The sequence below is a fragment of the Hyaena hyaena genome, unplaced genomic scaffold, assembly GCF_003009895.1.
Source record: "Hyaena hyaena isolate Hyena2069 unplaced genomic scaffold, ASM300989v1 scaffold_680, whole genome shotgun sequence".
Taxonomy (NCBI): domain Eukaryota; kingdom Metazoa; phylum Chordata; class Mammalia; order Carnivora; family Hyaenidae; genus Hyaena; species Hyaena hyaena.
Window position 1 is genome coordinate 759,997 of NW_024081312.1, and position 16,504 is coordinate 776,500.

The following is a 16,504-nucleotide window of genomic DNA, read 5'->3' on the forward strand; positions in this document are numbered from 1 at the left end:
ATTTTGCTAAAGAATATCTAAATGTATTTCACATAGACTTTGACATAAAATGAAAATGGCAACCAAAATAAAACTGAATAAAGTAGTCTCAAACATCTACAACTCCAGATTAGTCAGTCTAATCTAGGGAAGCTGCTTCTCCCAATAGAGCCTTAGTAATATACCTACTTTGGATGCTCTTAAAAGTACCACTAACATTTCTGCCACACCCATATTTAGCTAAAATAAACACAACTAATGTACTTGATCAGAGAAATACTGTAGAACAGGGATGAAATTTATTAGCTTAGATTTGAGACAAAAGAAAAAAACCTCCACAAACCTTTCAACTCGTTTGAAAGGAAGAGATCGATCTTCAAGCAGCATGCCCCCCCATCTCAAGTACATAAGCTGGCACCCAACTGGAGAAATTGGTTATCATTTAGCTAGAGGAAAAGTTGGCTTGTGCGTGTTGATACCCACAACAGAACCATAGTCAATTCTGATTAAAGTTAAAGAAAACACCAAGGTTAAAGAAAATTAGTTTTTACTGTTCCACTGGAAGTCTAGTTTGATTTTTTTTCCCTCCAAGTACCTAACAGGTCATCACTACCAGGAAGGTGATCCAAAACCCATGGTCACAAAAAGGAAAACATAGCCTTCTCAAAGCCTTGTTTCCACAGTTTATCTCAGGGCTTCTGCTAAAACATTACCCCAAACTAGATTACTGTATAGTTTTCAAAAGCTCCATAATCAAATGACAGGTACCAGTTACTGACCCAGGCATATTTTTTTCTAACTAACTACCAAAATGCGTGGCAGAGTAGGTACTACTCCCATTTTAGACAGGAAAAATAAGGTAAGAAACCAGTCTGAAACCAAAATTCATAGAACCTACTTCTCATTCACTTCTGAAGAATTTAAGTAAATAAATAGGACAAACATTTTTCTAACAAAACCACCTTTATTTTTTCATTTTTACTACCAAATACAGAACAAAACTCATTGTGGAGGCAGTATTCACTTGATTTCAACTGATTATGTGGTAAAGGCCTGTGTCCCAGTGCAACCCTACCTTTGTGCAGAAAATGTTCACTTTAGAATAACTTACAAGTGTGCATTCCCTTCACTGTTAGCCTTTTAAGTCAGTGGCACTATTTTAAAGCCAAAACTTTCTTAACTGCTTTTGAAAAGTTAGTATATTTGTATTCAGAGACTACGAGTGAGGAAATAGGTTTTACTTTTGGGCTTAACCACATGAGACTGCCAATATTTTACTTGTGTTTTGACTTACAAAAATGGCAATGTCATATGATTGAACCTTTACTAAAAAAGAGTTTTCAAAAGTTTAAACAAATGTCATTTGTGTTCAACTTTTTGTTTAAAAAGTGCAATGATTTAATAGGACCATTACTAGAACTTTTTACTCACTATAGACAAAATTCCTTTGATAAAATCTTTAAAAAGTTACTACAAACTGTAAAAACAATGCTGCTTTTCTATATGGCATTTTAATTTTAAAAGTTAAAAAAAATTAAACTTGCATAAAAGCTACAATTCCAAGTCCCATATTCTCCTTAATGCCAGCAAAACACTACTCATTTCATAAATGAATAAATATACTATTTAGTACTGTACAGTAGATACATACCATTGACAGTTTCTATACTATTCCAGAAAAGGCAAATATTTATATTTCACTGAAAATATAAATTTACTAGATAATAGGTGGGATCATTTATCCTAAAGTTAACTGCTTTACTCAACCCCATTCCTACGTCCAGAATATGAGAAAGAAAATTATACTAAGACTTTCAGGTAGAAATAAAACCAACTTTGACAATTCTGATGGCAACTAATCTCTACAGTGAAGGATTTCATCTCATTACTATAGTTCAGTATGTGGATTGAAAGGGGAAAGAACTTGATTTGTAAAATGAATGAGGTAAATGTCATACATTCAACAGTGTAAATAAATACAAGTACAGTTTTACAGGAACATGAACATAAGTTTAAGGGTTTTATTATCAAAGTCTTGTAAAACAATTTCAGAAACTGTACATCAACATGGCACAGACTGTAGCCTACTTTTGTTTTTACTGCACAAAAGTGAAGCTTGAAACTCCTGTAACTAAGAAAAAGTTGCCTAACTACTTTGCATTTAACATGGAATCACTGTGTGCATAAGATTACTACTGCAGTAACAGTAACACAAATTTATTGGTTTTTATACAACTTGAGATCAAATAAAAAGTACATTATCAAGTAGATTTGTCTCATTTTAAAAGCATATGAAGGTCAATTTAAAATGCACTAGCCCCTTTTTCTAACACTGAGATTAAAACAAATTAATAAAAGGTGAAATTGAAAATCAGGACAAGAGATAACTTTTCTTTTACAGACGGACTCAGGATAAGCAGAAGCTTTCACTGATGTAGAGGTGGAATAAATTATTTCAGGAAAAAAAATTCCCAAACACCTTATGAAAAAGTATACAACTCTACTTCAAAATATGCTATTTACTCACTGCCAAAGACAGTTTCATTTGAAATCTGGTTTCTGTAATTAAAGCCTAATCAGCCATCAAAAAAGGTTAGTGCATGTATAACCTTTCAAAGTTAAACAAAAGCCACAAAAATTTAGCCACAAGGCTTCACGGATTATCTATTTCAAATGTTCATTTTCAGATGTAACTGTAAGAATGTTAATTTGTCATGTCAACAAACAAGACCATAAGTAGATCCATCGTGTTGGAGGATTTTAATGACATTTAGGATATTCCTGCCACAATTAACATGCAATCAGTGCATTCCCTACATGGCTCTATTACGGCAATGAATCAAGTTCTAGAAATACTAAGTGAACTTACTTAATAAAGGAGATCATACAACATAAACAATCCATGCCTGCTGTAGATGCATGCAGCTTTTCATTTTTGTTATGAAGCAGCACCAGAATAGTAAGACTGCTTGGATACTCAATCAGATTTCACCATGTCAAGAATTGGTTACTCATGTATCATTTTCTAAAAGCTTTTGGATGTAAATAATATCAATTATCAGGAACTTTATAACCATTTATAACTCAGAGCTGTATACATCTAGGTTTGAGATGAACAAGTACAGCGTTAAGAAATCACACAAAGGAATGACACTGATGCATGTATACAGTTGGATTCCCATGGAGGCAATACTCAGTCACTCATATCCATGTCTTCTTCATGATGATCATCCCCATTCACTTTGGATTCTCTTAGTGAATCACCAGTTCCCTTTTCCACAGAACATTCTTTTGTTTTAGGGGAACTTGGTTCTGTTGGCTTCTTCTCCTCTTTTTTTTCTTTCTCGCTGTCATACCCTTGTTCCTCTTCATCATAATCCCGTGTAACCTGCTTTGCCAAGGAGAATAAAGAAAGTAAACGTCTTCACAGAAAAATCACTTTTTAAAATTACCAGCACTACCCTAAATTACCACAGTAAGTTAGTTTGGAAACCTACTTTTACATCTTTATCACTCTCCGATTTTCTTTCCCGATCCTTTTCCTTATCTTTACTTTTCTTCTTTTTGCTTGTTGAACGTTCTCTTTCATCTCTGCTTCTTTCTTTGTCTTTATCTTTCTTCTTCTCCTTTTTATGTCTAGGATGATAGTAAAAAATCCTCAAAACAAGATGCTTTAAAGGAACCACTCAAGGTTTCACCCTTAAGAGTAGCAGTTAAATTTAAACTTCAGATGGTGAGCCTGACCCAAGTTCATATGACATGAAGAACAACAAAGATCCAATGTCAAAATACCAGATACAAGCTGTGCACAAGTAATACAGACTAGAGGACTGAAACTGGGTTACAGGTCTAAAATGCCCGCTCCCAAACAGTGATTATTATAACACAGTCTCAAGCATAAAGTGAATGAATGTAATAGCATGTTCTTAAGCGCTTCAATTCTTTGATAGGGAAGGAAAAGTCTAGTTTTATTTTTCTCTACGAGAATTTTTAAAAATAACGGACAATTTCTGAAATACAGAAAAGTAAAAATCCATAGGACTAATATTCTTACCTCCTAGGGGATGGTGAGCGAGATAATTTCCTTTTAGGTGACCTAGGCTTCTTAGGAGATCTTGTGCCACTCCTACTTCGTCGTCGTCGTCTCTCTCTAGAACCACAAATGTGCAAACTAGAGTTTAAAATACAGTATTATGTAAAATATGCAGACACATCATAGCAGATGTGCCCATGAGGGAGCTCCACTAGGAAATCCTACAACAGTTTTTGGTAATGAAAAATCCATTACTTACTTTCACTTTTTTTTTTTTCAAAGATTTTAAGTAATCCCTATACCTGAAGTGCGGCTCGAAGTGACAGCCCCGACATCAGAGTGCTCCACAGACTGAGCCAGCCAAGCACCCCTGAAAGACCCATTTTCAAATACTGTTTTGGGGTGAAGAATCAAATAATAAGCACCTGTAATTCTTTTGCACACTGTGTGCTTTTCCTGTAATGTCCTCAAGAAAACCTTAAATTTTCTTAAAGACAAAAGGGCTAATTCATGAGGAAAAAGTCTGAAGTAAATTAATTCAGAAATTGACTTCAAATTCAGTGGCTAGAACAGTCCTAAGAATATGTTGTGATACGAAAGTCAATTACTAATAAAAGTTACTTTTCTTAGGTAAAATTCAAGGAGTTAGTAATAACAGAGATCAGACTAACTCCACATACTCCAACCAATCCATGTTGCCCTCAACCCTGCTATGAACAATTATTTTTAAGATGTATATAGCCGTTCCCATTTTTAAAACTGGGTTTGTTTTCTTTTTTAATGCTTTGTCTCTCATTATTCTGAAAACTTTTAAGACTTGCAAGATGACCATTATTATAATTCAGGCACAAAAACTAATCAAAACCCCACATTTTCAGTTGTCTTTTTTTAAAAAGCTTTTTGACACTTAAAGTCCTCTGTGACCTCTATCTCCAGAAACATTACACACAACTTTTTGTTCATCAAATATTTATTAAGCTTGTCAATTTGGTAAACATTGTTACCTTTATGTGTAACCAAAACTCCACAAATACTCTGCACAGAACAGACCTTTTCTATTTGTCACACAGTAAGTATACAATAACAACTTCACATGTATCAGTACACTTCATTTCTTTTTACTGCAAAATAGTAGTCCGTTGTATGAATACACCATTTTGTTTAACCATGTTAATGGACATTTGGGTTAACTTGAGTTATTATGAATAATGGTGTTATAAACATTCGTGCAGAAGTTTTTGTGTAGACATTATGTTTTCATTTCTCTTGGGTGTATCCCTAGGAGTGAAACTGCTGTGTCAAGAAATTCAAACGTTTTAAGGCATTCCCATTTTCCAAAGTATCTGCCCCATTTAAAAATTATTTTCAGAAGACTGCAAGGGGGGAAAAGGCAGCGTGAGGGGAACGGAGGATCTGAAGCAGGCTGTGGTACTGACAGGCCGACAGCAGCGAGCCCCATGTGGGGCTCAAACTCATGAACCACAGGATCATGACCTGAGCTGGAGTCAGAAGCTCACCAACTGAACCACCCATGTGTACCTCCCCCATTTTACATTCACATCAGCAACGTTCAGAGTTCCAATCTCTCCACATTCTCACCAACTGCTAGTTACCATCTGTTTTTTAAAATAGGACCATCCGAGTGGGTGTGAAGTGGTTTTGATTTGCATTTCCTTGATGACTGATGCTGAACATCATTTCATGCACTTATTGGACATTTGTTTACTTCTTTGGTGAAATGGCAGTTCAGAACCTTTGTCACATTTAAATTTGGTTATCTTTCAATGATTCTGCACTTGTTCTAGATACGAGCTTCTCACTAGTTACACAATCTGCAATTATCTTCTAGCACTCTGGATTGTCTTTACTTTCTTGATAGTGTCCTTTGAAACACATTTTTAGTATTGATGACCTCTAACTTATCTACATTTCTCTTCTGTTGCTTATGCTTTTGGTGTTTTCTAGTAGGAAACTACTGCCAAATTCAAGACCATAAATATTTAATTCTATGTTTTCTTCTAGGAGGTTTCAGTTTTAGCTTTTAAATTTAGGTCTTTCATCCACTGAATTGTTTTTTATACGTAGTGTCGGCCTCCTAGTGAATTTAACCATCAAAATTAAAGAATCCAAGACTGCAGCAAGATGTGTCAATGAGACTGGAAGAAAATGGAAGTATGCCACCCTTACTACTAGCACATGAATTTTATAGTAAGTGTGAAAAAATATATTTTCTGTAAAGTTGCAACATTGAATTTTCACTATGACAGATTAAAGGCAATTATTAGTCTAAGAAAGCCACAAATCAGAACTTATATGGACTCTCATTTTATCAATAAACCACCAAATATGTGTATTTTTTAAGTATGACTTACTATATAATAAAAATGAATTTAATGTAGCAGTTCAGTACACACTAACATTAAAACTTAGGTGTTAGGAAAAGAACACAAACCAAATCAGGATGTGAAATGTATATGGCAAACCCAATAGAAACTGACCTTTGTTGAATTTCATATCACATCAAATAGAACACCATAAAGTAAACAGAACTTTAGGTTCTTCAAAATTGCCTTAAAAAAACTTCAACACTGAAGTATGTACTGATGCACTAGAAAACATTTAATGCTCACAGCCTACTATTCTTACAAAGTTTTAAAAGGTGCCAAGAACTCTTAATACTGCCTTACCTGCTTGCACTTCTGGAACGTCTGGCTGTGCTATAACTTTTTGGTGGTGTTTTGGAACGTTTCTTTTCTTTATCTTCTTTCTTTTTGTCTCTAACAGATGAACACAATTTATGAATGCATAAGAAGATTCAGCCAATATAAATATAGTACTACAAATAAAAAGCACAATGAAATCTAATCCCATTCTAAAAACACAGAAATAATAGTTTAAGTGGCATATTTGTAGTAAGTAACTTAAAAAAAATCCCATTTTCCTGGTATTCCACATAAAACATTATATGATAAGATAATAAAGGATGATGGCTAATTTCTTGGTGTATCAAGCAATAAACACCAACAGTTTTAAAAACTGTCTCCCCAGGCTCTGCAACACTTCTTCTCTCAGCTGATTACCAGTTTCCCACCAAACCATGGCTCTATGTCCCCCACAATGTGCCACCAAATTTAATGTCAACATTACTAATATTCTTCCAAAGCACATACTCTGTTGTTAATCTTTACCATGGACCAAGCCAACCTTTTACTTTTTTCCCTGCTACATATTCTGGCCTATTCATAGCTGTCAGAAAAAAAATCCCATCATAATGGGCTGTTACTACAACCATACCTCAATTTCTCCAAGACTCTGGGCAAAAGGTAATAAATGTCTTTGTTGAATGAAGTCATTTACCCCCATAAACATATACAAACCCATCAACTATTCTATAATTTTAGACATTTAAGCATCCCTTTTTCCTCTTTAGCTATTTCTCCTACGCTACAGTTTCTATTTCGCTCCTTCCCTTTTCTGGTCACCCTGTTTCCTTGAGTTACTTCCTCTTTTCATTCAAGTCTTCATCATCTAATTTCCAATTACTGTAACAGTCCCTTAAGGAGACCCAGTCATGTTTCCACAAACTGATTCTCTATCAGAAATCTTTTCAAAGAAAATCTGAAAATAATAGCTCCTGATCCCATTAACTTTTTCATCTGGAAACACTGCCTCCTTGATCAGGTGCAAACCTCTTAATGTGAGCAACACAGCCATCTGTGTGCCACCTGTCTCCTTACACTTTGCTGACCTCATTTCCTAGTCCCCCTACACCAAAATACTTTTCTAAGAATTTAGGCTAACTTTGTAAACCACATTCTATACTTGAAATCATGCTCCAGAGTCCAGTCAAATTGTTACAGGGCTGGGTTTTTTTTTTTTTTTTTTTTACATTTTTAGAGAGAGAGAGAGAGAGAATGGGAGCATGCAAGTGTGCAAAATGGGTAGAAGAGTGAGAGAATCTTAAGCAGGCTCCACATTCAGCACAGACCCTGCCATAGGACTCCGTCCCACAGTGCTGGGATCATGATCTGAGCCTAAATCAAGAGTTCACCGCTCAAACTGACTGAGCCACCTAGACGCCCATCAAATCTGTCAAAATTTAATACTCAGTCACTTCTCAAATCTCTTCTAACACAACTAACAATAAGTCCTTGGTAATTACATTAATTTTTCTTATATAAAGTTCCTTGAGGGAAAGAATGCCCAATTCCTCTTTGCGTGATAAAGGTTCCATTACACAAGTTTGTCTGATTTACTGCATTAAGATGACTCATTCTGTAAAATATAGTAACAAAAGCCTCCTTTCCCAGTTGAGTTATATATTTACCAAAATTAAATTCTTTAGGACTCCAGTCTCTTTATTAATTACAAAATTAAACATCTAAATGGATAATAGTCTGAAATAAAAGGTCTGCTTCTAAATATTTAAGTAAATATTTTAGAAAGAGATAAGGACAGCTGCTAAGAAAAACACTGTGAAACTGTGACAACTAAAATTTGAGGGAAAAGAGTAAAATTTACTCACTTTTAAAATGTGACAGTGCTCTTAACACTTTAAAAGTGGTTCAAATAAAAAATGAAAAAGTAAAAACCAAAACAACAACGATTTGGTAGATGTTACTCAAGACAACATGTTAAGTTAAAAGGGTCTGGCCCTAAATGAAAAAGACTACTTACTGGATGCTTTTTTAGTCCAAATAAAATGTTAAGGTAGGATGTTTAATGATTCCTCAGCTTTAGTCTTCTGCTGGTTCCAAATCATGGGATGAGTCACTAAGTATGATTCAGCAATTCTTAATAATTGTTATAAGGTGCTGATAATGAGATTTGTAAACATGAGTTAAGGCATGGCTGTCTACCATGAACTCTTCGGCATACCAAAAGGAATGGCTAGTTAGCACCATATCCTTAGCAGAGTTGAGTGGAAAGAAGGAAATGAAAAAAGGCAGTGGGATAGTTAAGAAATTTTACTACAAAGAAACATTATCTAGGTTTTCAGCTATAAGGAGAAGCCTTACGATTACAAAGGAGCACAAGAAAACCAATGTCAGCCTCCTCAAACTTTAGAGTTTCTTCTCCAGTCTAGCCCTATCTCCTTTCACCACCTCTTTGTCAATAAGTAGCAGTGTATTTAAGTCGTGGGAAACCTAAACTTTGTCTTCACCCTCAGTGTCAATGGTCTACTGTACCTGGTTTTAGATGTGCTTCTTGACCTTCTGCCTCTCTCTCTGGAATGAGATCTTCTCCGTCTTGGACTTTTGGATCGTCGTCTACTCCTTGACTTAGAATGTGATCTCCTTCTTGATCTGCTTCTTGACCGCCTAATAATCCAAAAGAAAGCCAACACACAGTGTAAATGTAGAAAGACTAGCTCTGTGACTGTTTCATTTAGCATCAGACAAAAGATTCAGACATAGGAGTTAACCATCAATAAGTATGTGTAATTTTCTGTCAGTTGCTGATACTATTTATTTAGTCCATAAATAAAATCTTCGATACCCTAGAAATACTTTTTTTTCAATGCCTGGAATTTCTCACCTTACTTGTCAAAATAGTCCTCCTATGCCCTACAACTCTGAGCCTAAAAACAGTCCTAGAGGATGAAGGAAAATAAGAAATATCTAATTCATTTGCACTATCTTCCACAACTACATAGAATTTTAGCATGTATCTTATGTGAATCCTTACTACTGCATGTTAAATATATTTATCAATTACCAAATACTTAATATTCTTACTACATGCCTCACAAAGACTCCTCCTCACAATAAGCCTGTCAAGTAGGTACCATTCTTACTCCCATTTTATAAATGGAAAACACTTAACGTGTTCTTGCCACCTATGATTTCTAGTTGTTTTCTGAAATATTGCACTTCTTTAATTTGCAACTTTAGAGATATCCGAGCAATGCAGACTTATATAGATATATGCAACTCAGCGAAAACTGTCTCTTTGACTCTCACTTCCCATTAACATTATCACTAACTCTAAATGATCACCTCTTTCTGGTCCTGTACCAGATTTTGTGTCCTCTCCCTGTCTACCCCCCATTCTACACACTTTCTCTTCCAGAACTTAAGCACAATTAACTTTTTGATTGGTCTTCCTTCTTAATAAATTACATCTTCTGCTTAAGATTTTTCTTTTAAAGTAGGCTTCATGCCCAGCACAGAGCCCAATGTGAGGCTTGAACTCACGACCCTGAGATCAAGACCTGAGCTGAGATCCAGAGTTGGATGCTTATCGACTGAAGCACATAAGAGCCCCAAGACTTTTGTCATTTCATTTATAGGGACCATTCAACTTGTTTCTATGGAAAACTTACAGTCTAAACTTTTTGCATTTACTTAAATGAAAAAGATTTGTGTTCAAATCTCAATCATAAGGCAGAAAATCTAAAACATTCTCTGAGCCCACTGTTTGAACAAGGAAAAACAACAGCACCTATATTACAAGTACTCGTCATTTAAAATGAAATTAAAAAGTTCAGCTCTGGAGTGGGGGCGGGTGCCTGGGAGGCTCAGTGGGTTGAATGTCCATCTCTTGATTTTAGCTCAGGTCATGATCCCAAGGCCATGGGATCAAGCCCTGTGTTGGGCTCTGCACTAAGCATTGAGCCTGCCTGAGATTCTCTCTCTTCTTCCTCCTCTACTCACATGCTCTTTCTTAAAAACAATTAACAAAATCCAGAGGTATCTGGGTGGCTCCGTCAGTTGAGTATCTGACTTAGGCTCAGGTCATGATCTCACAGCTTGTGAGTTCAAGGCCTGTGTTGGGCTCTCTGCTAACAGCTCAGAGCCCAGATCGATCGTGCGTGCGTGTGTGTCTCTCTCTCTGCCCCTCCCCCGCCTGCGCTCTCTTAAAGATAAAGATAAAAAATCTTAAAGATTTTTTAAAATCATTAAAAAAAAAATTTAGCTTCGTGTCTTAGTGTAGGTGTACACATGAAATGCTGACTGACTTTCTTTACTCTTACTAATGTGCTAAGATGGCTTCTATTGTCTCATCTAAAACTGCTGTTTCAAAATCTATCCTAAGTGTCTTATCAAATTCAATAAACTTTTAATCACCTATTTTTGACCATATTTGGAAACTACTGTGAACAAATGCTCTCAATATCATGTCTATAACCTAAGAAATGTTCATGTAATGCTTATATACCTTTCTGTAAGATTAAGAAACAGAGTCTGTATGTGTCTCTTATTCAACACTATACTCTGAAGCAACTACTACGGTGCCGGACTTCAATAAAGGGAACTAAGAGTAATTTTGGGTGATACTGACTACAAAATATCAGAATAACCACTTTCTTCTTAAGGATTAAAAAAATTCTGGAAAATAAAAATTGATGTTACTAGAATTATGCACTACTTGTTTTTTGAGGGCTGGATTTAAGAAAAAGTCAACAACTATTTTAGCTAAACTGAGTTATTAACTTCTTTCTCTTGCCTTTAATGTATATAGAAAAAATACAGATGTAGAAAAAATCATAAGCACATTCTTATAGTTTTGCTCTAAACAGAAGTGACTAAGCACATTCTTAAAGTTTCGCTCTAAACAGAAGTGACTAATAATATAATAAACAGAAGTGACTAATAATATAAAATATCTTTAAAAAATCTAATAAGAGGGGTACCTCATCCATCTATTTACTCAGGTCCTGAAACAGTTATTTTTTTTATTTTAAGAGTGATGTGATGTGCTGTAGAGCCACTTTAACTCACTGGTTTATAGGACCTCTTAAAAAAGAAATCAGAAAAATATACAAATTAGCACATTAAAAGTTTGTTCAAAGTAACTGGTCATTTTACATGCCAAGATGCTTAATATGCTACAATCCACAATAACACTGTTAATGAGGTATTATTACAAGTGTCCAAAAACACTTTGTTCAGGGAAACAGCTATTTCACTGTTATTTCCCTCTGGTCATATTAAAGTAATTCAAATTAAAATCTGAGACCGCTACTATGTAGTTGGTATATACAGATATAAAATTAGGTTCTCCTTTTTAACTGTAAACTAAGCTATAAGAGCACGGTCCTGGATGATCAGGATAATAAGTAGTACCAATATTTCATGTCAGAGTAAAATTTTAGCCGATCCTGAACAAACATAAAGGAGTTCCTCAGGTGCAGGTTAAGAGGGGGGAAAGATCATTAGGCAGAAAGGAACATTATGGACAAAAACATGGAGGTATACAGAAAATCTGGTTCCTTGAATACTACTGACATAGTATAAGTGAGTACCAAATATTAAATCTTGTCCCTTAAGAAATGTTCTGTCCAATGAATGCATAAGTCACTTCTCCTATTTATTAAAAGGCCAATGGCTGTTAACAAAGAAACAACTGTTGTGATGGAGTTGTGAGCTTAACTGCTTTTCCCATAGAATATCACCTTTACTTGAGAGAATAGGTCTGACAAACTTGTTTAGACTGGGTACTGGCAGACATTCTCTTGAAAATATGAACAAAGCCTATCATTTCAAAAAAACAAACTTGTTGCTGATGACAACATCTGAGCTTTCAAGAGAAAATTAAATTTTGGAACACGAACCCACTATGGTGAACATGACAGCTTCCTAATACTCAAAAGGGGTTTCATATGAGATGTGTGGTGGTATTACCAAAAGAATAGCAAATGGTCATTTGCAAATATTCATGCATTAGGTGGGTAATCAATCTGTAGGTTGCGTGATGACCTTCCAACTTAAGAGTCTAGAGAAAAGTCAGAACTAGAATTCAAGCCGAAAGCTTTTTCCATAGTACTAACTCCATTCAATGCTCCAGTCCCAGTACCTTCCTCGCATCCCTGGATTTTGGACTTTGAAAGTACTGATCTATTTGGCTCATACCTTTTCTTCATGTACACATATGTGAACTCACAAACTGTGCTAAAGGGCAGTTACTAAAACACGCTTTAACCAAAAGCTAAGTAAGTTAAAAGCAAATGAAGAAGAATGTGAGATACAGAAATTATCTCTAAGGTATAATGAACTACCATAAACAATCTAACCTGTGTCTAGAAGATGAGGGAGTCCTCCGCCTCCTAGAGCGTGATCTTGATCTTGAGTGCCTTCGTTTTTCTTCTTTCTTATCTAGATTTTTACAAAAAGGAAACTGGGTTTAGAAATTATGAAATAAAAAGATCATTCACACTCACGAGTTATTATAAGAATTTCTTTACTGACTTAATTTTTAGACTTTATATATCATTCTTAAATGTTATGTGATTTTATCCAGGCTTTTGGTAAATACAAATTAGACTTTGGATTTTCAGCTCGCCAAAAAGTTCCTTTCACTATTTCATTTTCACCAGATGTGGAACACGGTGATGTAATGTCCATAAGCAACTGATGAAAAGGATTAAACCTTCTCATCCTTATAGATTCCTAAATGAGGAGTCCCTTTTTCCATTCCTAGGTTTACTTTCCCAAATATAGCTATAATTCACCCAGATTAAAACTATTTTCATGTGTATGTAGTAACACCTCCCCAACCAGCAATTAACTATAAGGTACATATTTTTAAAAGATTTATAATAAATAGAAATATAAACATTTCAAATTCTTAGTCCATTAAGATGTTCCTTCTTTCTTTACCACTTGGGTCTATGCTCCTCTGTTAAACAAATTCCTGTAAATTTATGTTAAAGTGGTTGATAAACAGGCTCAATATTTGGCCGTAGATTCCAAAGTCATGATCCATTCACTGTTCTCACTATACTCCAAGACAGAACTGGGTTTCAGTAAGCTAGCTGTCTTACTCTGTCTGATCTCTTCACCACCAATTTTCTTTCTTTTTTTAGTGTTATTATTGTGATTTATTTATTTTTTCTTTTATTTTTTTTTTTTACAAATAGTTTATTGTCAAATTAGTTTCCACATAACACTCAGTGCTCATCCCCAAAGTGCCCTCCTCCATGCCCATCCCCCGCTCCGCCCCACACCCATCAGTCCTCAGTTTTTGTCAGCATTCAAGAGTCTCTCATCGTTTGCCTCTCTCCCTTTCCCCCACCATTTCCGCCCTTCTTCTCCCCCTTGTTCCTCCGTCAAGTTCCTCCTAATCCTCCTATACGTGCAAACATATGATATTTGTCCTTCTCTGCCTGACTTATTTCGCTCAGCATAACACCCTCCAGGTCCATCCATGTTGCTACACGTGGCCAGATTTCATTGTTTCTCATTGCCATGTAGTATTCCATGGTATAGATAAACCACATCTTCTTGATCCATTCATCTGTTGATGGACACTTAGGCTCTTTCCATGTTTTAGCTATTGTGGAGAGTGCTGCTATGAACATTGGGGTACATGTGCTCCTATGCCTCAGCATTTCTGTATCCCTTGGGTAAATTCCTAGCAGTGCTATTGCTGGGTCCTAGGGGAGTTCTATTGTTAGTTTCCTGAGGAACCTCCACACTGTTTTCCAGAGGGGCTGTACCAGTTTACATTCCCACCAACGGTGTAGGAGGGTGCCCGTTTCTCCACATCCTCGCCAGCATCTCGAGTTCTCTGATTTGCTCATTTTAGCCACTCTGACTGGTGTGAGGTCTTCACCACCAATTTTCAATTGTGTTAAGTTTAAGAGACAGATATAGAGTGACTTTGACTCCCATTTCCTCATTTTTAAATAGCACATAAGTAATTCCTTTAACTTGGGACTTAAGAGAAATAAAGCCATTGCATTCTTCATACATGGTCTACAATCAAAGTGAGACTGAAGTCCTCTTTCACATTTAGACCATTTCCTTAATAGGATTCAACTTATTGCAAATGTCAGTATTAGTAACAAAACTCTTGGGGGTGGTGTTTCATAAAGAAACTACTTTTGTAATTCCAGTTATTGGTTTTCAATGAAAACAGGAAGCTACAGCATGATGTTTTAGCTTTGTAGTCATAGATCCACGTGTGTAAAGTTCCTACAGCTTGCCTTATGGCCTTGGATTAGCATTCTGTTGATTAAATAACAGACATAAAGCACTTGGTATTAATTTATCCAACATTAAAATTATTTTCCTAATCCTGAACGCATATAAAACCTTCCCATTTAAGAGTAAAAAATGAGTAAGTTACTTAATTAGTGGGGCAGGGTGGGGGTGGGGTAAATCCGGGGCCAAACATCCAATCTATATAGGCAGACAGTAAGATAACCATTCATTTCATCGCAAAAAGACTTTCCAGAAAGAATAAGGTACTATTTTTAGGTATTTGCTTTTCCTTAAACAAATGTCATAACAGAAGCATCTTTAGTAGGCTCTCTTGGTCAAATCAAAGACTCAAATCAATTGGGGTATCCCAACACAGGCAAACATAAATCTAGGCACTATTATTTCGGAATCCATCATTCTTTGAAGGATGGGGTGTGGTGCCGGTCCTGTACATTGTAGGATGCTTAGTAACAATCTGACCCTCTAACCACTAGATGTAGTTGGTACCAGCATAGCAATTAGGTTTCTCCAAGTATTTTCTAATATGTCCAGGTGACCTGTCCCCTCCCTTTGCCTAGGATCATTCCACTACATGATCTTTTATCAGAATTTGGAAAATTTATTACTCATTAAATTTCCAAGCTTATGCAAAAATCATTTTCGTCAGCAATCAATCATATACTTACAACACAAATTCAACACAGAGGCCTAACATAATTTACCTGGTTCTATAGCAGCAGAAATTAGGGACTGTGCTTCTCGTACTCTCTTCATGGCTTCCTCTATTTCTTTACTAGAGGTATCTGATTTCAGACTTGGTGAAACAAGACCAGCAGCTACATGATTCAACCTGAAACAGAACCAAGACTTGAGATCTGAAATATTTTAAAGTGCTTAACAGTAATTCAAGTAAATGTATAAATGTTTTATATATCATTTTAGGAAAATACTACTTGAAAAAGAGGGGAGAATTTCATCATAATTTTGGTAAAGTCACGACAAATAGTATCCTTCTCAATACTGATGATGGCATCTGCATTTTAAAGATTCAGAGACCTTTGGGATAAGAAAAAAAAACCTGCTTAATTTTGCTGAACATCCATTAACTTTACATAAGCATATGTTGAGAAATGCTAGTACATGGGAACATGCAAATACTGCAGATTTTTGACTGTAGATTATGATTTTGATCTTTTTATATGATTTAAAAACTTTCTAGAGAAGCAAAATTTTGCTGGGGAACAGCATTACTTGTAAGGTTACAGATGGGCAGAAAATGAGGCAGAGGCCAATGGCACACCAAAGTTACTCATGGAATTGCTGACTGGAAAGATGGAGCTCAAGGGTTGACACACATGTGGAGAAAAATATTACAAATGTAGAATAGTAATTATTTGTGAAGAAAGGGAAATGTAAATAAGAATGGGTACAGAAAAAAACTTTTTAATAGTACTGGTTATAAGGTGGGTAGTAGGTACATGTTAAGATTTTATCTAATAGATTTTAAGAAAAAAAGCCACTTTATTTTTTTTTTTTTTTTTTTTTTTTTTTAGGTTTTTTTTTT

General features: G+C 35.5%; 1 protein-coding gene across 4 annotated transcripts in view; it reads right to left on the bottom strand.

Moving 5' to 3' along the window:
• Nucleotides 1–1,980: 1,980 nt before the first annotated feature.
• The window catches only part of SRSF11 (serine and arginine rich splicing factor 11), a 44,281-nt gene continuing 29,757 nt past the window's right edge, over nucleotides 1,981–16,504 (bottom strand). For 3 of the 4 annotated variants that reach the window (XM_039217318.1, XM_039217317.1, XM_039217319.1), the window contains exons 7-13: nucleotides 15,663–15,790; nucleotides 13,029–13,110; nucleotides 9,202–9,333; nucleotides 6,700–6,789; nucleotides 4,034–4,129; nucleotides 3,477–3,615; nucleotides 1,981–3,370 (exon numbers count right to left, since the gene is read on the bottom strand). In XM_039217318.1, the coding sequence (XP_039073249.1) occupies nucleotides 3,173–3,370; nucleotides 3,477–3,615; nucleotides 4,034–4,129; nucleotides 6,700–6,789; nucleotides 9,202–9,333; nucleotides 13,029–13,110; nucleotides 15,663–15,790 (865 nt within the window). In that variant the 3' untranslated portion in view covers nucleotides 1,981–3,172. The remainder of the gene's footprint in view (nucleotides 3,371–3,476; nucleotides 3,616–4,033; nucleotides 4,130–6,699; nucleotides 6,790–9,201; nucleotides 9,334–13,028; nucleotides 13,111–15,662; nucleotides 15,791–16,504) is intronic. The other variant, XM_039217321.1, reaches the window with a different exon arrangement.